Source organism: Xyrauchen texanus, chromosome 48 (genome assembly GCF_025860055.1).
Source record: "Xyrauchen texanus isolate HMW12.3.18 chromosome 48, RBS_HiC_50CHRs, whole genome shotgun sequence".
Lineage (NCBI taxonomy): Eukaryota > Metazoa > Chordata > Actinopteri > Cypriniformes > Catostomidae > Xyrauchen > Xyrauchen texanus.
The window spans coordinates 22,818,714-22,842,317 of record NC_068323.1 but is presented as its reverse complement, the minus strand read 5'-3'; the positions used below and the strand labels follow the sequence as shown (position 1 = coordinate 22,842,317).

The 23,604-nt window shown below is 36.7% G+C and overlaps 1 protein-coding gene and 1 pseudogene across 2 annotated transcripts; one reads left to right on the top strand and one right to left on the bottom strand.

Annotated features, from left to right (window-relative positions):
• Positions 1–276: 276 nt before the first annotated feature.
• On the bottom strand, positions 277–8,079 carry LOC127639914 (DNA-directed RNA polymerases I, II, and III subunit RPABC3). Of its 2 annotated transcripts, none has more exons than XM_052122250.1 (6): positions 7,949–8,079; positions 7,654–7,772; positions 6,105–6,188; positions 5,923–6,016; positions 3,890–3,973; positions 277–1,286 (listed from the first exon to the last, which is right to left on the bottom strand). In XM_052122250.1, the coding sequence occupies exons 2-6, from the start codon at positions 7,724–7,726 to the stop codon at positions 1,169–1,171; spliced, it is 453 nt and encodes a 150-aa protein (XP_051978210.1). In that variant the 5' UTR covers positions 7,727–7,772; positions 7,949–8,079; the 3' UTR covers positions 277–1,168. The 2 variants fall into 2 exon arrangements, with proteins under 2 accessions (XP_051978210.1, XP_051978209.1); XM_052122249.1 differs by having other exon boundaries at positions 278–1,286; positions 7,944–8,073.
• Positions 8,080–8,337: 258 nt separating this feature from the next.
• The window catches only part of LOC127639761 (lisH domain-containing protein ARMC9-like), a 63,362-nt pseudogene continuing 48,095 nt past the window's right edge, over positions 8,338–23,604 (top strand).

Here is a 23,604-nt window from a genome sequence, read left to right as displayed (position 1 = left end):
CCAGTGCTGCAATAAAAAATAAATTATACAAACCATCCATAATATTTACTGTATATTTCTATGCAAACCATGCACATTTAAAGTCTCAGATTGATTTGCCTTATACAAATTCAAGCAAACTGTTGCAAGGCCGATTCACCAACTTTATACTTGCAAGATGATCTTTAGATTTATTTTTTCTTCCCGTCTGTTTTCTAAATTATTTATTTTATGGTGTTTTTTACAACACAGAATATATATATATATATGTGTGTGTGTCTATTTTCTGCATATTTGTCACATTGTTTTATCTTTCTCTTAATTTTTTTTTCATGGTATATAACTTGTAATACATTTCTTGATTAAAAACTTGTGATTTTGTGACTGATTGTACTTTTTTGAATTATTTAATGAAAAACAGTTCTGTCCTTCTGGGGTAAAAAACAAACACGCGAGCGCGCACACACACACACGCACACACATTCAAATAATCCAAAGAACAAGTTAATGTTCATTCAGTTTCAGTAACAATTATCTGCACCTTCCTAGTTAACAGAAATCAAAAATAGGTGGGTAACATTTCCAAAATCTCCTGACAGTTTATCTATGGGTTAAGCTACATTTTCAATGTACTACTTTGTGGCAGAATTCAAATATATTGATTATAATCAAGGGTTAAAATATTACGAGGTCCCCTCATTTAACTGCAAACTAGTACCAATGATGATTATTGTTCTTGTGATGCCACTATGACCCCAACACTGCATAATGTACTGCACACACTGGCACTTTCATGCAGTTGAAAGACCTCATACAGAAAAATGATATTTACTGAAAAAATAAACTTAGATTTATGTAACACACCATCACATCCATGGAATGATTCATAAATCTAAGTTTATTTTCTTTTAAAACATTTCTTGGTCATCATAGTGCATATGCACTAATAGCAATGAAAAACAATGCAACTATTGAGCAGTCACATTTACCGATCATTTGAACATACAGTATATATCCACATATTTTGAGCAATATCACTCTCATATCAAAGGAAAGCAATGATATTCTTATAAATTAAGTCATTTTCCAAAGTTTTCATAAGTCCAACGAAGTGAGCATCCCTAAACGTTCCACAGCAGAGGGAAAACAATCCAATCAGCACAAGTGTGGAGAGCAAGATGTTGCTTCTTCAGAAAGCAAGTTTCTTCATCAGTAGATAGACTCTGGAGTCCACTTCAAATCCATGCAAATTATTGGCATCCCCTTGAAGTCGCATCAGCAGGCCTCCATAAGACACATATGCAGATCTGTGCAGAGATGCATTTTCATGAATATTACATCAACTATTACATAAACTATGAGGCAACTTTGAAATAAAACTGAAGAAACCCACTAGTATTTTGTCATACTTTAATTGTACATTTTTATATATTGCATGTGTATATATATTGACATGACATTTCCAACAGTTTGAGAAGCGTCCTGTGGTGTGCAGTGTTCGGTTAATTACTGAAAAGTATCTCACTACAAATTACTTCTCTAAAATTGTAATCACATTGTACTTCCGATAATCATTTCCTCAGTCATAATTTCTAAAACATACACTTTCCCTTATAGAAATATTTAAATTTAAAATAAAAATCATATTGTTAATAAAGCCAAAATTCATGACCATGTCATGTGACTATAGGGGATTCTCAAACTCAGTAGCGGTTTTAGGCACGGGCGAACCGGGCATTCGCCCGGGGTGGCATTTTTTCATCTCACATGGGGGGCGGCACTCTTACGTTTGTTAGCCTATTTGCTATGATGCTTGCTATGCTTATACAACAATAATTCGGTTTTAAGTCAACAAACACGAGATCTAATGTCACCATAATATTGTGCTTTGCAACCAAACTGTTACAAGTTCAGTTATTATTTATTTCCATCAGTTGGGTTACGTTAGGCCCTGTAATTAGCCAACGGAATTTTTTTTTAATCTGTAGGTAGTTTCAAAAAGACGACATTTGCTATTTATTTACTACTTATTTGCTACATGACACATGCCACATGCCATGAATATGAAGGAGGTTTTTATGCATGTTTATGACATCTGTCATTAAGTGTCACATTAAGTGTCAACGTTGTCGTTGATGCAGCCACGTCAGCCATCAAGGAGAGATTTTCCACATTGGAAAATGTGGGAAAGAAATTCGGGGTTTTGACAAATTTCCCAAGTCTTGCAGGTGAGGAGCTGGCAGAGCAATGCGAGGCACTAGGCAGCACACTGCACTTTAAGGGGCACTCTGATGTGGACAGTAGAGAGCTTGTGCAGGAAATTAAGAACTTCCCTGAACTGCCATCAAAGACCATGAGCCTCCTTGAGCTTATCACTTTTATGCATGATAAGGATCTATCGGAGATCTACCCCAATTTTTGGACTGCTATCAGGATTGCACTTACTCTGCCAGTCACTGTGGCTCAAGCAGAGAGGAGCTTTTCAAAACTAAAGTTGATCAAGTCATACCTGAGATCAACCATGTCCCAGGTTGACGGCAAGGCTCACTGGCCTTGCCGTCATCAGTATCAATCACTCAATAGGGGAGCAGATTTCATACGATGACATCATTGATGATTTTGCATCAAGGAAAGCCAGAAAAGTCAGGTTTTAGTTTTAGTTTGTGTTTTCTGTTCTTAGTGCAATAGTGTAATAATTAGATTCTCTTTAGTGTGTTTTCACATTTGTGTGTAATATATAATATATATATTCTATTCTATATTTTATTTGTATATGATTCTTAATGTGTTATATTATTGTTGCTCTCTGCACTTGTTACATTTTTTATATATCTGATTGTGTATACATGTTTGGCACTTTTATGTATATAGTGTATATTTAAGTTCTGATAACTGTCATAGTTTGCCAAAAGACAATGAACACAATTCTGCACAATGTCGGATGTTAGGAAGGATTTGTGTTGAGGATTTGGGGGGGGGGCGCTCAAAGTTAGTCTCGCCCAGGGTGCAATTCAATGTAGAACCGCCACTGCTCAAACTTGACAAGAAAATGTCCAGGTCTTATTTAACCCAAAATCAATAGGGGGAAACATTTTTAAATATGTATATTTATGTAAACACCGACAGACATTTTCAGGTCTCTTCAGAGATATTGGATTGGGTTCAAGTCCAGGCTCTGGCTGGGCCACTAAAGGACGTTCACAGAGTTGTCCCAAAGCCACTCTTCCATTGTCTTGGCTGTGTGCTTAGGTTAATTGTCCTGTTGGAAGGTGAACCTTCGGCCCAGTCTGAGTTCCTGAGCACTCTGGACCAGGTTTTCATTAAGGATATCTCTGTATTTTGCTGTGTTCAGCTTTCCTTCAACCCTGCTCAGTCCATGCCACTGAAAAACACAGTGTGATGCTACAACCACCATGTTTCACTGTTGGGATGATATTGCACAGGTGATGATCAGTTCTTCCAGACATGACGCTTGGAATTGAGGCCAAACAGTTCGATCTTAATTTCATCACACCAGAGAATCTTGTTTCTCACAGTATGAGAGTCCTTGATTTGCTTTTTTGCAAATTCCAAGCAGGCTTTTATGTGTCTTGCATTGTGGAGGGGTTTCTGGATGCACTGTGTTTGTATGTGTATATATATATTGCAGAAAGATAATTAAGCCTGCATATACGACCAATAAGATTTGTTGCATTGTGACTATTTTCAGGACACTTAAGTGCATTTTAACCCCCAAATTCTCATTACTGGAACACATCTAGATGTTTTACTTTCACTATTTCCATTGTACAAATCCAGGACATTTTCTTGACAGGTTTCGTGAGAATCCACTTATAGGTCAACAACTCATTCTCAATAGCCAATGGAAGAATAAAAGAGAAAAAAATGAAATGAGTAAAAGCACACTCACAGTCGTGTGGCTGCTTCTGTTGAGGTCTCATCTCCTTCAATCCTATACACCTTACCATACATGACATAGTCAAACTGATCAGCCCTGTAAGCAAATACAGACAGCATCAATAATTACCAATCCATTCTGCTTTCATTAATGAAGAACAATGAGTGACACTTAAAAATAAATTCAACAAATCAATTGAACCTCTGAAATGTTTTTTTGTTTGTTACATTTAGCTATATTTATAAAACATGAATAAAAAAAAAATTCAACCTTAAAAAAGTGAAAAAAAGGTATATATATTTTGACACGTCAATTGTTTATTAAAAAAAATTAAAATAGACTTAGCCATTTATAATGGAAGTGAATGGGGCCAGTCCATAAATATTACAATGCACAAGATTTCAAAAGAGTAACCACAAGACGTAAACATTATAATTGTTAATATGATTTCAGTGTGATAAAATGTCTGTTCTACAACATTTTAGTGTTATTAAAGCAAAAATTACAGATACAGTAAGTCGCTTACAATGGAAGTGAATGGGGCCAATCCATGAAAGTTACAAGTATTTTCAGGGTCTTTGCAGGTTTGATGAAGCAACATTCAAGACTTTAAGACCAACTAAAGAAATGTAAGTAATAAAAAAAAAATATTTAGTACTGCCCCGAAGAAGCTTTTTGACATAACACATATTCACATGTATTCCACATGACAAAATAGAAACTGAATTTACACACATGATCCTGTTCAGAAGTTTACATTCTCTTGGTTTCTAATATGGTGTGTTGCTTTCTCAGTGATCAATGGCTGTTTATGTAATAATTGATTTGTGTAAATAAGTGTACATTTTGTGTACTATTTGTATACATTCTGAAAGGGGTGTGCAAACTTCTAAATACAAAAGGTTTATGCAAACTTCTGCACTTAACAGTATTGGCGATATAGTTTGTGAAAATGTATATTTGATTTTAGATTTAGTTTTTTCACAATTTAACCACATTTTAGCTTTTTTTAATGTACAAATTCCACGTAGCCTATCCTATCCAATCCATATGATGTCATATTGCATGTGTCATTTTTAAATGACTTGTCATGTCAGGTACACATTAACACAAAATTCACAACTCTGTAACCAAAAATTCGAAACACAACCCTGACATCTGAACATAAGTGCTTACGTAAAAAGTGCAGTGTAGCTGTCAAAATGTGACATTGTCTGATTTACCTCCGTCCTGTGGGGAAATGAACATAACAGAAAACCACTCGCTTACACATTCACGTGCTGCATGAAGAAATGGATTGGCTTCTTTCAGCTCATTGCTGAAAACACATTTTTTATTGGTGCATTTCTACTTGTGCTGACTGACAAGATGACAAAGAGTGCACGCCAAGTGTATGACATCATTGCCATGGTATCCAGATAAATTCAGCAGATTTGCAGAAAGACTAGAATGAAAGAATCGTCAAATCAACGTGCAACGCCTCGAAATTGCTTCTCTTCTCTGCAAATGATACCATAGACAATAGCGAGAAGGAAAATAAGTACATCAAATGTAAGTAGAAAATAATCAGTGAGCCTTCCAGCTGAAATCAGGACATAATTACAAAGTTTAGAGAATTGTCGGGACACCGGGACAAGCCTCTTCTAAACGGGATGTCTGGTCACCCAACTTAAACGCAACGAGAAAACAATCCCGCAAAGAGAAAACAACATTTAATGCCATGAACTTACGCATTAAAGACCTTACGATTTAAGACATTTTTAAGGCCTTATTTTGCGGAAGGACAAATTAAGACTCTTTAAGACCAGCGGAAACCCTGATTTTAACATTAACGGATTGGCCCCATTTACTTCCATTGTAAGTGCCAGCAGTTTTGCTTTTTCTTTAAACAAATGAGGGATGAGTTGTGATTATTTTTGTGGAAATCAAAATAATGCCAAAAATGCTGTTAAATGAGCTTAACTTGTATTGAACACAGAAGATTCCCATAAGTTCACCCCTATTCTTCCATGTTCATTCATACAAAAAAAGACAACCCACATTACCTGGATGGTCTATCATCTTGAGGGTTGTATTCTCCATCATCTGGAGTGCCGTCCTCATACAATGTGCTGGCTATCACCAATCTGAACTTGTCCCCTGAGCGAATGATACATTGTGATGAAGAAACTATCATTATGAGACAAACAAAACCGATGAGGACCATCAACAATCTGGAAAGACTTACCAAGATCAACAGGATAAATCTGAATGTTTACATCAAGGATGAGGTCCATCTTGAAAGACTCACTTTCACAGTGCAGACGAGATACTAACATAAAAAAGAGGGTTGGGTCCTGTTTTTTTATAACTGTTTATAACAATAATTCAAGTATACTTGCAGCCAGAAGTTTGGAAAAATGTACAGATTTAGCTGTTTCTTGTGATGTGTACTTAAATTCACCAAAGTGGCATTAAACTGATCACAAAGTATAGCCAAAACATTACTGACGTAAATAACAGCAACATCACTATTTGAAAAAGTCATTTTTGAACAAATCTTTACAGACCCCATTTCCAGCAGCCATCACTCCAACACCTTATACTTGAGTAATCGTGCTAAATTGATCATTTGGTTCTATAAAATCACTTACTATTATATCAAACACAGTTGAAAGATATTTGGTTCATTAAATGAAGATTAACATTGCCTTTGTGTTGTTTTTGAGTTGCCACAGTATGCAATATACTGGCATGTCTTAAGGTCAATATTAGGTCAAAAATAGCAAAAAAGAAACAACTTTCTCTAGAAACTCGTTAGCCAATCATTGTTTTGTGTAATGAAGGCTATAATGATTGAAATTGCCTAAAAACTGAAGATGTCATACAAATGTGTACACTACAGTCTTCAAAGACAAAGGACAGAAAGAGATGTGGAAGACCAGATGTACAACTAAACAAGAGTATAAGTACATCAGAGTCTCTAGTTTGAGAAATAGACGCTTCACACGTCCTCCGCTGACAGCTTCATTGAATTCTACCCGCTCAACACCAGTTTCATGTACAACAGTAAAGAGAAGACTCAGGGGTGCAGCCTTATGGGAAGAATTGCAAAGAAAAAGACACTTTTTAAACAGAAAAACAAAAAGAAAAGGTTCGAGAGGGTAAAGAAACACAGACATCGGACAACAGATAATTGGAACAGAGTGTTATGGATCTTAACCCCGTTGAGCTTTTGTGAGATCAGCTAGACCAGGGGTGACCAACCCTGCTCCTGGAGAGCTACCTTCCTGCAGAACACACCTGCCTGTCATTTTCAAGTAATCTTAAAGACCTTGATAAGTTGGTTCAGGTGTGTTTGATTAGGGTTGGATCTAAACTCTGCAGGAAGGTAGCTCTCCAGGAGCAGGGTTGGTCACCCCTGAGCTAGACTATAAGGTGCATGAGAAGTGAAAAGACAAGACAGACAAATCTATGGCAAGTGTTACAGGAAGTGTGGAGTGAAATGTCACCTGAGTATCTGGAGAAACTGACAGCTAGAATGTCAAGGATCTTCAAAGCTGTCATTGTTACAAGTAGAGTATTTTCTTATGAGAACTCTTTGAAGTAGATTAAGAAGTTCTGAACCTTTTTTTTCAAATTGTATTAGTAATTTTTCCATGTTATTAATGTCCTGACTAAATTGTGATCATTTGAACGCCACTGAGTAAAAGTACACATTTGTTTCCATAAGAGCAAAATCTGTCCATTAGTCAAACTTTTGGCCACCAGTGTATGTAAAAGCATCTTCAACTCACCTCTGTCAAACTTTTTCCCATCTGGATCAATGTCCTTCACGTCAAAGATATCCTCAAACAGAATTCCAGCCATTTATGCAGGAATTTAGCAATACACTCTGATATTGGGGGTGCGTTTTCTGACAAAACAAAACATAGAGCAGTTACTAATAGTAACTAAATAGTACCCTTCTGTCCATACTAGCATACTACCAGTCTTGTTAGTAACAACAGCAGCAAATATTGTCTATCTTTGTTTGAAGCAACATTAATACAAATAATCTTAAAAAAAAAAAACAAAAGTCACATACTTTACCCAAAGAAATTGTGTGTAAAATCGTTCCAATTAAAATAATCAAATTTACGGGTGTGGAAATAATTTCGTTTCTCCTTATTCAACACAAATCTGAAACATTGCCGCGCGACAATGTGCTCTTTCACTGCCCATGTGATTTCCTGTTCGATCCGGGTCATGTGAAGTTAATAAAATATGTGAATGTAAAAAAAAATAAATGTTTTAGCACATATGTAGCTTGAACTATATGATATTTAATTGAAAATATACGTATACAAATACTCTTTAAGTGTTATTTAATATTTGAAGGAAAAAATGTCCTACACTTTACGTCAATTAAAACTACAACGTTTTTACGACAGATAACTCCGACGACCGTGAGTTCCGGTGTGGTTGCTAAGAGAAAGCGTCTCCCTCATGGTTGCCAGTTCTAGCTAAACAGCTTATATTTATCGTGTAGAAATCGTCTTTAGTACCGTTTATATTTCTACAGGTTGGACATTAAAACCACGTTAGATATGTTCAGCGATTTTTGCCCATGAAATCACTTTGCTGAGGTGAGTTGTATATAATAATTAGATAACGAATGCAGGTAAATCAGTGGGATTCTAGCTAGACTTTAATCTGCTCCTTTTTATAAATAACGGCGACCGGGACTACTTTTTGCATGTGAAATATTTGTTTGACAAAATGGTTTGCTAATTTTGCTGTTAGCTTTTAAATGTTTGCTGTTTCATGCATTGTGTCGTGTTTGCATGTACAGTTGAACGCAGAAGTGTACATACACGGGTTGAAGTCATTAAAACTCATTTTTATAGTTTTGACAAGTTGTTTAGGACATCTACTTTTAATTGACTATATCACAATTCCAGTGGTCAGAAGTTTACATACACTAGTCAACTGTGCCTTTAAGCAGCTTGGACAATTCCAGAAAATGATCTCTAGCCTTTAAACCATTAGACAATTAGCTTCTGATAGGAGGTGTACTGAATTGGAGGTGTACCTGTGGATGTATTTTAAGGCCTACCTTCAAACTCAGTGTCTCTTTGCTTGACATCATGGGTAAATCAAATAAAATCAGCCAAGACCTCCAGAAAAATAATTGTGGACCTCCACAGGTCTGGTTCATCCTTGGGAGCAATTTCCAAATGCCTGAAGGTACCATGTTCATCTGTACTAACAATAGTATGCAAGTGTAAACATCATGGGACCACGCAGCCATCATACCACTCAGGAACAAGATGCATTCTGTCTCCTAGAGATGGTGCATGTAGTGCAAATCAATCCCAGAACAACAGCAAATTACCTTGTGAAGATTCTGGAGAAAACAGGTAGACAAGTATCTATATCCACAGTAAAAGAGTCCTATTTAACATAACCTGAAAGGCTGCTCAGCAAGGAAGAAGCCACTGCTTCAAAAACCACAATAACAAATCTAGACTACACTTTGCATGTGCTCATGGGGACAAAGATCTTACATTTTGGAGAAATTTCCTCTAGTCTGATGAAACAAAAATTGAACTTTTTGGCCATAATGACCATCTTTATGTTTGGAGGAAAAAGGGTGAGGCTTGCAAGCTGAAGAACACCATCCCAACTGTGAAGCATGGGGGTGGCAGCATCATGTGTTAGGGGTGTTTTGCTGCAGGAGGGGCTGGTGAACTTCACAAAACAGATGGCATCATGAGGAAGGAAAATGATGTGGATACATTGAAGCAACATCTCAAGACATCAGCCAGGAAGTTAAAGCTCGGTCATGGGTCTTCCAAATGGACAATGACCCCAAGCATACCTACAAAGTTGTGGCAAAGTGGCTTAAGGACAACACAGTCAAGGTACTGGAGTGGCCATCACAAAGCCCTGATCTCAGTCTGATAGAAAAATTGTGGGCAGAACTGAAAAAGCATGTGCGAGCAAGGAGGCCTAAAAACCAGATTCAGTTACACCAGTTCTGTCTGGAGGAATGGGACAATTCCAGCAACTTATCATGAGAAGCTTGTAGAAGGATACCCAAAACATTTGACCCAAGTTAAACAATTTAAAGGTAATGCTGCCAAATACTAACACATTGTATGTAAACGTCTGATCCACTGGAATGTGATGAAAGAAATAAAAGCTGAAATAAATAATTCTCTCTACTGTTATTCTGACATTTCTCATTCTTAAAATAAAGTAGTGATCCTAACTGACCTAAGACAGGGAATGTTTTCTACAATTAAATGTCAAGAATTGTGAAAAACTGAGTTTAAATTTATTTGGCTAAGATGTATGTAAACTTCTGACTTCAAATGTATTTATTCAGAATTTCACTTTCAAAATCAACCTACCCTAAGATATATTCACTGGATTAAAAAGTGTGACACCTGGCCCAGATTTGACCTACATATTATGTTTTCACCAGACTATATAACCCACTTCAGCTTAATTTTGACACCAGTTTATTCACTAAGCCTTTGGATATCTATTTACAAATCAACTTCTGCCCCAGTGACTCATTTGTAAAGCAAATGAGTCACAAATAAGTCATTGTAGAGCAAATGTTTGTGTTGATGTTATCATGTTTTACATATGATCAGCATGACAAGCAAATTTTTTTTTTAGCCTACAATTGAAGTATTTATTTACTTTTTAGCTTTGACATTGTGTGCATTTGACATCTTGATCTCATTCATTTATGTTTTGTTTTCCACAATCATAGTAAATTCATTCTTTATGTGCACATGGTGTTATCATTAATACAAATTAATAACACAACATTGTGTTGCCAATTTTGTTGTCCAGGCAGGTAAATTGTGGACTCAATGAACTCCAGAAAATCTCCAAAGATGGGTGACAATCTGGCAAGTGAAAGTGATCTGCTGTCAATGGTCAGCGAGGTGAGCTTACAAAACTTTCATTGGTTTCAATATATGTTTTGATAATATTCTTAAAAGTGCAGACCGATAAAAACAAACAATGTAACAATTTACAGTATCTGAAGTTTGGTGAGTTCGAAGATACTGTGAAAGTCTTTGAAAAGGAAGTCATATGCAAAGGAAAACCTGCCCTCAAAACTTCATCACCCTCACCCCGAGACTCCAAAACCATCCTCATTCACGTGAGAGTGTTTTCTGCTCTAATCATTCACAAACAACATGAAGAGTAAACTTGTAGTATGTGTGCAGGATTTTGAGATAAATAACTAAAAGTAAATATTTTATCCCTCACTACCGAATACTTATAAAGTATGTTTTAAGTGTGTAATTCAACCTGTCACTCCAATTAGTATGCTTGTAATATACGTTTTAATAGTTAAAAAAAAGAAAAGAAATGCAAAATCTAGAAAATAAAGAAAAGTATTTTCACTTGTAGTATCAGATTATTGGAACAAAATTACCCAATATACAGTGGGGCAAAAAAGTATTTAGTCAGCCACCAATTGTGCAAGTTCTCCCAGTTAAAAAGATGAGAGAGGCCTGTAATTTTCATCATAGGTACACTTCAACTATGAGAGACAAAATGAGAAAACAAAATCCAGAAAATCACATTGTAGGATTTTTAATGAATTTATTTGCAAATTATGGGAGAAAATAAGTATTTGGTCACCTACAAACAAGCAAGATTTCTGGCTCTCACAGACCTGTAACTACTTCTTTAAGAGGCGCCTCTGTCCTCCACTCATTACCTGTATTAATGGCACCTGTTTGAACTTGTTATCAGTATAAAAGACACCTGTCCACAACCTCAAACAGTCACACTCCAAACTCCACTATGGCCAAGACCAAAGAGATGTCAAAGGACACCAGAAACAAAATTGTAGACCTGCACCAGGCTTGGAAGACTGAATCTGCAATAGGTAAGCAGCTTGTTGTGAAGAAATCAACTGTGGGAGCAATTATTAGGAAATGGAAGACATACAAGACCACTGATAATCTCCCTCGATCTGGGGCTAAACGAAAGATGTCACCCCGTGGGGTCAAAATGATCACAAGAACGGTGAGCAAAAATCCCAGAACCACACAGGGGGACCTAGTGAATGACCTGCATAAGCCAGTGCATGTCCAGGCCCATCTGAAGTTTGCTAGAGAGCATTTGGATGATCCAGAAGAGGATTGGGAGAATGTCATATGGTCAGATGAAACCAAAATAGAACTTTTTGGTAAAAACTCAACTCGTCGTGTTTGGAGGAGAAGGAATGCTGAGTTGCATCCAAAGAACACCATACCTACTGTGAAGCATGGGGGTTGGAAACATCATGCTTTGTGGCTGTTTTTCTGCAAAGGGACCAAGACAACTGATCCGTGTAAAGGAAACAATAAATGGGGCCATGAAAACCTCCTTCCATCAGCAAGGGCATTGAAGATGAAACGTGGCTGGGTCTTTCAGCATGACAATGATCACAAACACACTGCACGGGCAACGAAGGAGTGGCTTCGTAAGAAGCATTTCAAGGTCCCGGAGTGGTCTAGCCAGTCTCCAGATCTCAACCCCATAGAAAATCTTTGGAGGGAGTTGAAAGTCTGTGTTGCCCAGCGACAGCCCCGAAACATCTCTGCTCTAGAGGAGATCTGCATGGAGGAATGGGCCAAAATACCAGCAACAGTGTGTGAAATCCTTGTGAAGACTTACAGAAAACGTTTGACCTCTGTCATTGCCAACAAAGGGTATATAACAAAGTATTGAGATAAACTTTTGTTATTGACCAAATACTTATTTTCTCCCATAATTTGCAAATAAATTCATTAAAAATCCTACAATGTACCTATGATGAAAATTACAGGCCTCTCTCATCTTAAGTTGGAGAACTTGCACAATTGGTGGCTGACTAAATACTTTTTTGCCCCACTGTATGTATATACTAACCTAAAAGATTATTAGGAACACCATACTAATACTGTGTTTGACCCCCTTTTGCCTTCAGAACTGCCTTAATTCTACGTGGCATTGATTCAACAAGGTGCTGAAAGCATTCTTTAGAAATGTTGGCCCATATTGATAGGATAGCATCTTGCAGTTGATGGAGATTTGTGGGATGCACATCCAGGGCACGCAGCTCCGTTCCACCACATCCCAAAGATGCTCTATTGGGTTGAGATCTGGTGACTGTGGGGGCCATTTTAGTACAGTGAACTCATTGTCATGTTCAAGAAACCAATTTGAAATGATTCGAGCTTTGTGACATGGTGCATTATCCTGCTGGAAGTAGCCATCAGAGGATGGGTACATGGTGGCCATAAAGGGATGGACATGGTCAGAAACAATGCTCAGGTAGGCCGTGGCATTTAAACGATGCCCAATTGGCACTAAGGGGCCTAAAGTGTGCCAAGAAAACATCCCCCACACCATTACACCACCACCACCAGCCTGCACAGTGGTAACAAGGCATGATGGATCCATGTTCTCATTCTGTTTATGCCAAATTCTGACTCTACCATCTGAATGTCTCAACAGAAATCGAGACTCATCAGACCAGGCAAAAATATTTCCAGTCATCAACTGTCCAATTTTGGTGAGCTCTTGCAAATTGTAGCCTCTTTTTCCTATTTGTAGTGGAGATGAGTGGTACCCGGTGGGGTCTTCTGCTGTTGTAGCCCATCCGGCTCAAGGTTGTGCGTGTTGTGGCTTCACAAATGCTTTGCTGCATACCTCGGTTGTAGCAGTGGTTATTTCAGGCAAAGTTGCTCTTCTATCAGCTTGAATCAGTCGGCCCATTCTCCTCTGACCTCTAGCATCAACAAGGCATTTTCAGCCCACAGGACTGCCGCATACTGGATGTTTTTCCTTTTCACACCATTCTTTGTAAACCCTAGAAATGGTTGTGCGTGAAAATCCCAGTAACTGAGCAGATTGTGAAATATTCAGACCGGCCCGTCTGGCACCAACAACCATGCCACGCTCAAAATTGCTTAAATCACCTTTCTTTCCCATTCTGACATTCAGTTTGGAGTTCAGGAGATTGTCTTGACCAGGACCACACCCCTAAATGCATTGAAGCAACTGCCATGTGATTGGTTGATTAGATAATTGCATTAATGAGAAATTGAACAGGTGTTCCTAATAATCCTTTAGGTGAGTGTGTATATATATGTATTTTTTGTTTCTCTAGGAAGATTTTGTCAGCTCCTTTAACAATGGAGACTACAAGATATTCTTTGAGCTGTGGGCTCAAACTATTCCTCCAGAAATTCGAGATTTTGATCAAGTTGCCCAAAAACTGGAATTCTACGTGCAGATTCATTTCACCATATATCCTCTAAAGTCCCCTGTTGGAAGTCACGTAAGTGTATTTTATAATTGATAAAGGTGATAAAATTGCTTTTTAAAATTCTTCCCACCTTAATTTGTTGTGTTGTTATTTGTAAAACCATACAGAAGTGTTTCTTCAACTTCTGGCACTTTGAAAGTTTTGATAAAAAAAATGTCACACTCACCAGTTTGTTTCATTTGTCTACTAGCAATAACAGTGTATGTACATGCATCTCAAGAGATTTTTGCCATTTTTTTTTATTTTTTTATTTGTAATTATTTTTAATTTATTTTATTTTGAAAGTCCTTAAAATTCCCACCACAATGTAATTTCCAGCACATCTCAAATTCTATATTGTGCAATATAAACAATGACATTTTTAGTGTTATATCAAAATAATTTTCCTACAATAAATATTCAAATGGTTTTATTTTACTCGTTATCCAGGTTATAGTTTAAAACATGTAATAATTTTTCTTTTTATAATAGATTTTCATAGTTTAATATTGAATGTCTGGGTCCAGCATAAGGCTAAAACAGTACAAATCTACACATAAAACATATTTGAAAAGTACCAAAAATAAATGATGAAGGCCTGGTGAAAAGTTTCCAAGTCAGTTTTAATGTGCTCCTCACATAACAAACAGAAAAGAAGTTCAAAATCTGTTTATTTGAAAAAAAGTCAACCCCTGTTACATGAAACTGGCCTTAGTTGAAGAATCACCCGTGTGTGCATGCATCCTGTTTAACCAACAGATGTCCCCACAAAGTAAAATATTCAAGCCTCCAAACCTCTGGTTCAGTTAAATACACAAGCTAAATCAAGATTAAGTTTGATTTAGCCTTGTAATTTAGTATTTTCAGCTTCTAAACCTCAGTCTGAATAAATTAATTGCTTATTACAGGATAAAGCCGAGTTTGACAAAAGGATCTCTCATTTCAAACATTACCTGGAGACTAGAGGGGCAGCTTTGAGTCAGACCACAGAGTTCCTGCCATACTACGCCCTGCCCTTTGTGCCCAATCCCATGCTGCAGCCATCCTTCCAGGAGCTTTTCCAGGTACTTCTTTGCACCCTTTTTATGCCTAGACTCCACTGCCTCATAGGTCCATTATAGTGCATATTAAAACACATTGTGAAATAATACTGTAAGATAAACCTCAAATACACTGAGCATTAATTGCATGATGGAAAAATGGAAGAGGTTTTAATGTGCTGGCAATTATTCCTATGGTATTGTAGGATTCCTGGATGCTAGAGTTGAGGGAAAGGCTTGAAGTTTCAGTCAACGACCCTGAAAGCTTCGAACGCACCAAGACTTCTGACTTTATATGTATCCTTTATCTCATTGCAAGCCTGTATAATTTTTATTAGAATTTCCCTGGCTGAAAAGTACATCTTTAACCAGCCCAATGTGAAACAAGCTTGTTTTCCAATGGTCTGGCTTTTATGGTTTGCTGTTTTTAGAGGGGTTTTGGGCACATGTGAGCTGGTCAGGCTGATAGACTAGCTAGGTAATAAACCTATTCAGAAAGCAGGAAATGTTATGTCTGTTATGTCCCATGTTTTGAAATTGTTTTAAGTAAACATGGCAGCAGTTGAAATGTATGACATCAAACAATAGCGACATTACAATAGCATAAATGCTTTCTTGCTTGCCTATTAATGGCAAGACTTCTCTCCAAATCCAGGAAAGCCAGAGGATTATTTTTAAATGACAATAACAGATTGCATGGAACAAAAATATGGTTAACTTCATTGTGCATTGTCATGTAATGTACATGTCCTTATATTGTGTCAGAAGAATGGTCAGTGGATTGTGAAAGCTTGTTCTATAAATGTTGTATTTAATGAGCAAATGGGGACATCTTTACTTGATGTTGTTTGAGGACCAGGACAATAACTGACATTAATCCACCTAAATGACAAATGATTTGTTCGCATGGCTCCTTAACACCCATTAACCAGAGAGAAGGCGCATAAGGCAACACAGGTAAAGTAGTATGAAGTATCTCATAGATTTTGACTAATATTGTAGTCTGGGTCCAAAATTAAGGTTTTTACACCCCTGCCAATGGGGAGGTTTTTTTTTTTAAATTTGCCCCTGATAATTGGGAAATTTTGCCGTTTTTATCTGACAAACAGTGTGTCATTGTGTCACATGCAGCAGCATAGGACGTAGTTGCGGACATACCCGTTCTAGATATCAGAAATGGAATTTAATCTAGTAAAAACTTTATCTGTAATTATCTGTAACTGCATTTTTCTAGTAGAATTTCATAATGATCTGTCATTAACTCCTGTTCAACTTACAGATATCCATTACTATCACTAGTCTGACTGGTTAAACATCTAAATACACACATCATCTATGTACTTATCATCGGAGATCAAGAAATGCATGCCAATTCCCATTACTGATATCAACAATCGAATTACAGCTAGTAAAAATGCTATTTTTTTTTTATCAGTATTTAAATTTGCACTAGTAAAAACATCCATTCTTTATCAAACAATATGCCATTACTCTCAGAAATACCAAGTATAGATATCAAAAGTGACATTATCTAGTAAAAATACTATTATTTACATGTAACTGCATTTTACTAGTAGAATTTCACAATGATCGGTCATTCACTCCTGTTCAAAATGCAATTATAGATATTCTGTATATTACTATTACAGGTCTTACAAGTTAAACATCTAAATACACGTATCAGCTATGTAACTCTCACCTGAGATCAAGGAATGCATGCAAATGCCCATTACTGATCGACAGTTGAATTACAACTAGTAAAAATGATCATTTGTGATAGCAGTATTTAAACTTGCACTAGTAAAAACATCTACTCTTAATAAAAAATGATGTCATTACTCTCAGAAATACCCATTCTAGATAACAAAAATTAAATGATCTAGTAAAAACATAATTATTTATGTGTAACTGCAGTTTTACTAGTAGAATTTCACAATGATGTGTTATTCACTTCTGTTGAAAGATTTCCATTACTATCATTAGTCTTACTCGTTAACAATCTAAATAAACATACAGTATCAGCTATGAACATCTCACCTGAGATCAAGGAATGCATGCAAATGCCCATTACTGATATCGCCAATTGAATTGATCTAGTAAAAATGCTAATCATTTTTAAATTATCTGTAATTTGAGTTTTACTATTGGCAATGTTAATTTTATATACACTCACCTAAAGGATTATTAGGAACACCATACTAATACTGTGTTTGACCCCCTTTCGCCTTCAGAACTGCCTTAATTCTACCTGGCATTGATTCAACAAGGTGCTGAAAGCATTCTTTAGAAATGTTGGCCCATATTGATAGGATAGCATCTTGCAGTTGATGGAGATTTGTGGGATGCACATCCAGGGCACGAAGCTCCCGTTCCACCACATCCCAAAGATGCTCTATTGGGTTGAGATCTGGTGACTGTGGGGGCCATTTTAGTACAGTGAACTCATTGTCATGTTCAAGAAACCAATTTGAAATGATTCGAGCTTTGTGACATGGTGCATTATCCTGCTGGAAGTAGCCATCAGAGGATGGTACATGGTGGCCATAAAGGGATGGACATGGTCAGAAACAATGCTCAGGTAGGCCGTGGCATTTAAGCGATGCCCAATTGGCACTAAGGGGCCTTAAGTGTGCCAAGAAAACATCCCCCACACCATTACACCACCACCACCAGCCTGCACAGTGGTAACAAGGCATGATGGATCCATGTTCTCATTCTGTTTATGCCAAATTCTGACTCTACCATCTGAATGTCTCAACAGAAATCGAGACTCATCAGACCAGGCAACATTTTTCCAGTCTTCAACTGTCCAATTTTGGTGAGCTCTTGCAAATTGTAGCCTCTTTTTCCTATTTGTAGTGGAGATGAGTGGTACCCGGTGGGGTCTTCTGCTGTTGTAGCCCATCCGCCTCAAGGTTGTGCGTGTTGTGGCTTCACAAATGCTTTGCTGCATACCTCGGTTGTAACAAGTGGTTATTTCAGGCAAAGTTGCTGTTCTATCAGCTTGAATCAGTCGGCCCATTCTCCTCTGACCTCTAGCATCAACAAGGCATTTTCGCCCACAGGACTGCCGCATACTGGATGTTTTTTCCTTTTCACACCATTTTTGTAAACCCTAGAAATGGTTGTGCGTGAAAATCCCAGTAACTGAGCAGATTGTGAAATACTCAGACCGGCCCGTCTGGCACCAACAACCATGCCACGCTCAAAATTGCTTAAATCACCTTTCGTTCCCATTCTGACATTCAGTTTGGAGTTCAGGAGATTGTCTTGACCAGGACCACACCCCTAAATGCATTGAAGCAACTGCCATGTGATTGGTTGATTAGATAATTGCATTAATGAGAAATTGAACAGGTGTTCCTAATAATCCTTTAGGTGAGTGTATCTGTAATGTGATTTGAAACTAGTAAGAAAACATTTTACAAAATCTTCAATTGCCCTCCAATTTATTGATATCTGAAATTCATATTTCAACTAGTGAAAACCAAATTCAAGGTATCGAAATTTAGCATTTCTACTAGTTGTAATTTAATTGCTGATATCAGAAAAGGTCATTCTACCAATAAAAGTTAAAGATATAAAATGGCTTTTAATGCATGAAATGCTGTTTTCCATATCAAGAGTCTATTTTTTATTAGAATTTTGATCTCAAAAATGAATGTTTTTACTAGAGCAAACGTAATTACTGACATCAAAAATGTACTTTTTCAGTAGTAGCAATTCCATTCCTAATTAGCATTTTAACTAGTGAATATTTAATTGTTCATATCTATAATTCATATCCTGCATGTGATTAAATGTCAAAAAAGCTGACGGTATATGAAAAAAGAAACTTTAGGCATCCTAGATAAACATCTAATGGTCATTTTTTCACAGGTAAACATTGTTATAAAACATGCGAGTTGCGACAGATGTTTTTATGTAGATACCACAGTTTGTATGTCTTTGATTTGCATTGTTCACTTCAAACCAATCAAATGTTTGGATGCACCTACTTATTCTTTATTATTACTGTTTTCTATAATTTAGAACAGGGGTGCCCACACTTTTTTGTGTGATGATCTACTTTTAAATGACCAACTCAATAAGATCTACCAACTAAAAAAAAAACAGTTTCATTTAAAATAAGAAAATGCTTGTTGGGACTACTGCATGTTTCCCTACATGGAATTCATCTTCTAATTAATAAAAAAATATATAATAATGTTCAATGTTGATATCATTCAGTTTTAAAACTAGACCCAAAACACCTACAGCACAATAGATTACAATAGCCAGGGCATTTACCTTATTCTGATGATGAGTAAATATTGACCAGGCAAGGTTTTGTTTATTCAGTTGCCATGACAACTAGGTTTGCGCATACGCGCCTTCCAAGGACTTCTGAGAACAGAGCGCGAAATTGCGACGCGCTCCTTTTCTGATTCCATTCAGTTTTGCCTAATCCGGGCAGTAGCATCACAATTTCGAGCACTGTTCTCAGAAGTCCTTGGAAGGCGCGTATGCGCAAACCTAGTTGTCATGGCAACTGAATAAACAAAACCTCGCCTGGTCAATATTTACTCGTCAATGCAAGTCAGACAGAAACTAAAAGATGGAAAGACATTGTATTTATTTTTATTAAAATTTAACAAAAGTACATATAAATTTTGTGCGATCTACCAACATTGCCTTTGCGATCGACGTATTGGGCACCCCTGGTTTAGAATAACAGTAAGTCATTCAAACTCTGAAATAACTCAAATTCAAGTGTGGGAATGGGTTATTATCCAAAAAGCATGTCATATTTTAGCTTTATCTAGAGTCCAGTTCTGAGTCTGCACACTCTGGTCAATTGCTCAGTGAACTTCTTGAGGTGCTATTTAAATGGTATTGAAGGCATTCCTATGTAAGATGGGCACTTGTTCAATGCCGTTCTTTTAAGGGTTAGTTCACCCAAAAATGAAGGTTAAGAGAAAGATAAATCAATTTTGACTGGTAGTGTACATTAGCAAGGAACAAACTAATGTCATTTTATTTACTTGTCGCATTTGCCGCTTGGAGATTGTTCATTTTGGACACTGATTGTGCTTAAAGAAGACCGTCATGGCAATGCAGCTCTTTTGCATCATGCAAGGAAGCTGACCATGTATTTGACTGCTTGTTTTGTGTCTTTTGTCAGGTCACGTAGATGTGATTCAGCAAATGCAACTTCATATGGCCGATGCAGAGGGGAAGTCTGCCAGCTACTTGAGGAGATTCACTAAACTGCAGGCCGACCATCACAACCTCATCGGAGTTACGGCCGAGCTGGTGGATTCACTGGAGGCCACAGTCTGTGGAAAGATGGCAAGCAAACGTCATCTCCTACTTTACATCCTTAATAACTTAAGACATTTTTACCTTTGTGATTTGATAGTTCATGCATCAGAGGGTTAAACGCAGATAATTACACCTGGCAACCTTCCTCCAAGCGTACTCATGGGAATGTCACTGTTTTGGTAGATCTCCCCGGAGTACCTGCAGGGCGTGTGTGTTCGGCTCTTCAGCGGTCCCATGAGACAGAGTGCTGCTGAGAGTATAGACTTCACCAGACCCGGCACTGTGAGTCACTGGACACACAGTCGTTCCACTCAAACACTTGGAGTTTCATTAAACCAAATGAGAATAGAACTCATAATAAGTGTTTAAAAAGATAAAACTTCCCAACCTTGGCTACATCTTGTGAAGTGGCAATACTTGTCTAAGTAAGATTTGCATTTTAGGCTAAATTCACACTGCAAGCAAATTTGAATTTGTGTTTTTAATCCAGGCCCTGTTTCCTGATAACGATGGAGCTTTGCTCTTCAAGTAATAGTTTGTCCAAATTTTATTTTTTGTTATACACTCACCCATGTTGTTTCAAACCTGTGTGACATTCTTCGAGTTGCTTTTTTGCCATTTTATCAAAGTGAAAGGGGACTGGGGCTTGCAAGCTCGATGATCTGTGTAAAGAACTGAAACCGAAATCCGAACCGATCATTCAGAATTCATACACATTTCTAAAACTTTGATTTGAATCCATTTTCAAACCACATATGAATGGCAAATAATCTGATTCGTTGCTGCATTTCAGAAAAAGAAAACCGCAAGATAAACTAGTTGGAAAAACACTTTTCCATAATCTCTTGTTTTTTTTAACATGCATTTAATTGTAAATGGTCAGTTTATTTAGTAGAGAAAGACAATTGTCGCCTATGACTTTGGAGCGAAACTACAGGTAAAAAAGGTAACAGAAAGGTGGCAGCACCATTATTTTATTTGTACACACCGATAGATGGGTCTATTACTAAATTCAGTTCACTCCTTTTTGCATTATATGCCAGAGTCCAAAATTGGAAGAATAAAAACCCCAGATTTGTGTTGTTTTTCAGAAGTTGGAATGCCTTTAGCAATATTCAGATATCTTAAAATCCTTTTAGATTCTGTTTTCAATGGTTAAAAAGGTTTTTTCTCGTCCAACAAAATGGAGGTCTAAAGTACAAATGACGGTGAAACTAAAAATGTTCCAATTTACGAATGGAGCCACATTGATACAAAAGGGCATGTTTGTTCTAGAACAGAATCTAAAGGGTTATTAAGATATCTTTAATACTTCTGGAGTTATAGGCACTCCAACTTTGGAAAAACAGCATGAAAAATGTTTCAGTAATAGATCTACCTATCTCTGTGTAAATAGAAAATAATGATGCTACTACTTTACTTGGGTTATGTAGTTATTTCATTGTTTTACCTCTAGTTTTGTTCCAAAATCAAAAGAAAAATAGTCATTTTGACACTCTTCCAAAAAAAATTAAATATTGGATTACTCTGTAAATATTAAAAAAGCCAAAAATAGGTGGCCTGGGTCGCTCAGCAAGTAAATACACTGACTACCACACCTGGAGTCGCAAGCTCGAATACAGGGAGTGCTGAGTGTTTCTGGCTTCCTAAGCAACCAATTGGCCTGGTTGTTAGGGAGGGTAGGGTCACACGGGGTAACCTCCTTGTGATTGCTATAATGTGGTTCTCTCTCTCGGTGGGGCGCGTGGTGAGTTGTGCGAGGATGCTGCAGAGAATAGCGTGAAGCCTCCACATGCACTAGGTCTCCGTGGTAACGCGCTCAACAAGCCATGTGATAAGATGCGTGGATTGATTGAGACGCAGAGGCAACTTCTATTCGTCCACTACACCACCACGAGGACTTAGCACATTGGGCATTCCAAATAAAAAAAATTATTGATATTTTGACTTTCATAATTTTAGGGTCGTTGACAAATAAGGTTGTCCGAGGTGATAAAAATGAGAAATATTTAAACTCTTAAAAACTTTTAAAAGTTTAAAACACATGTCATGTTTGTAGACATGTAAACTTTGAGTTCATGATGTTTTTAACAAATTGTTTGAAAAACATTTACAGCATTTTGTACAAAACAATTGATTTAATGACTTGTCATGAAATGTCATGTGGTGCAACCATCAAGTTAAAGTTATTAAAACAGTTTCCTTGCACCTTGAATACAACTCCATTGATAATTTTCAAAAAAGTTTTCAAACATATGATTCAAGGTGGAAAATGTTTTATACAAATATCATGAATGTTTAAGTCAAGAATACCAAGAAGTTCTCACAGTTGTATTAAATGACCTAAACAAATGTGCCTTTTTATTAAAATGTCAAATTATTGATATTTAATTATGATAAAATGATGTATTTTAAAATCTTCACACACAGTCTTGTGGGTCTAAAGAGATCTTCTCTGTTTTATAACTGTATTTAAAAAAAAGAAAGAAAGAATAATAATAAAAGTTTATTCTGCACAACTCATGCCAACATTTCTTTTTTCAAGAATTTCAGCTTTTAATGAGACACTGACTTTTTGTACTGTCTTGGTTGCAACAATTGATATTTTTACTTAACGCCCCAGAAAAAAAAATATAAAAATGACTTTGAACTAAATAATTGAAAACATGTTCATCATAGAATAGGTGTATTCAAGTAATTACTTGGTTTGAATTGCATTTGTAATGTATATTTGAAGAATTGGATAGATGCGGACCAAAAAATGAGCATCACGTCATTGACCCTTAAGTATATCTTTTAGCCGTAAAAAAATTTCATGAATCTAAATATTTTTTTTTTTTAAACTTTGAACCGGGACCTGGTTGAGTTGTCACTATAATGATTAATTAACTAAAAGCAAACATAATCTTACACAAATGAAACTACAGTGTTGCCAGTTTACAGAAGCTCAAACACACAATTGTTTTAATCGGTTTCACATTTCATGGTCATTACATAACTCCCATATTTGCCTTTGTGTTATTTCATTGTTTTGATGACTTGTCTGTTATTCTAACATGTGGAAAATTTTAGCTAATAATGTGTCCAAACATTTGATAGGTAGTGTATTT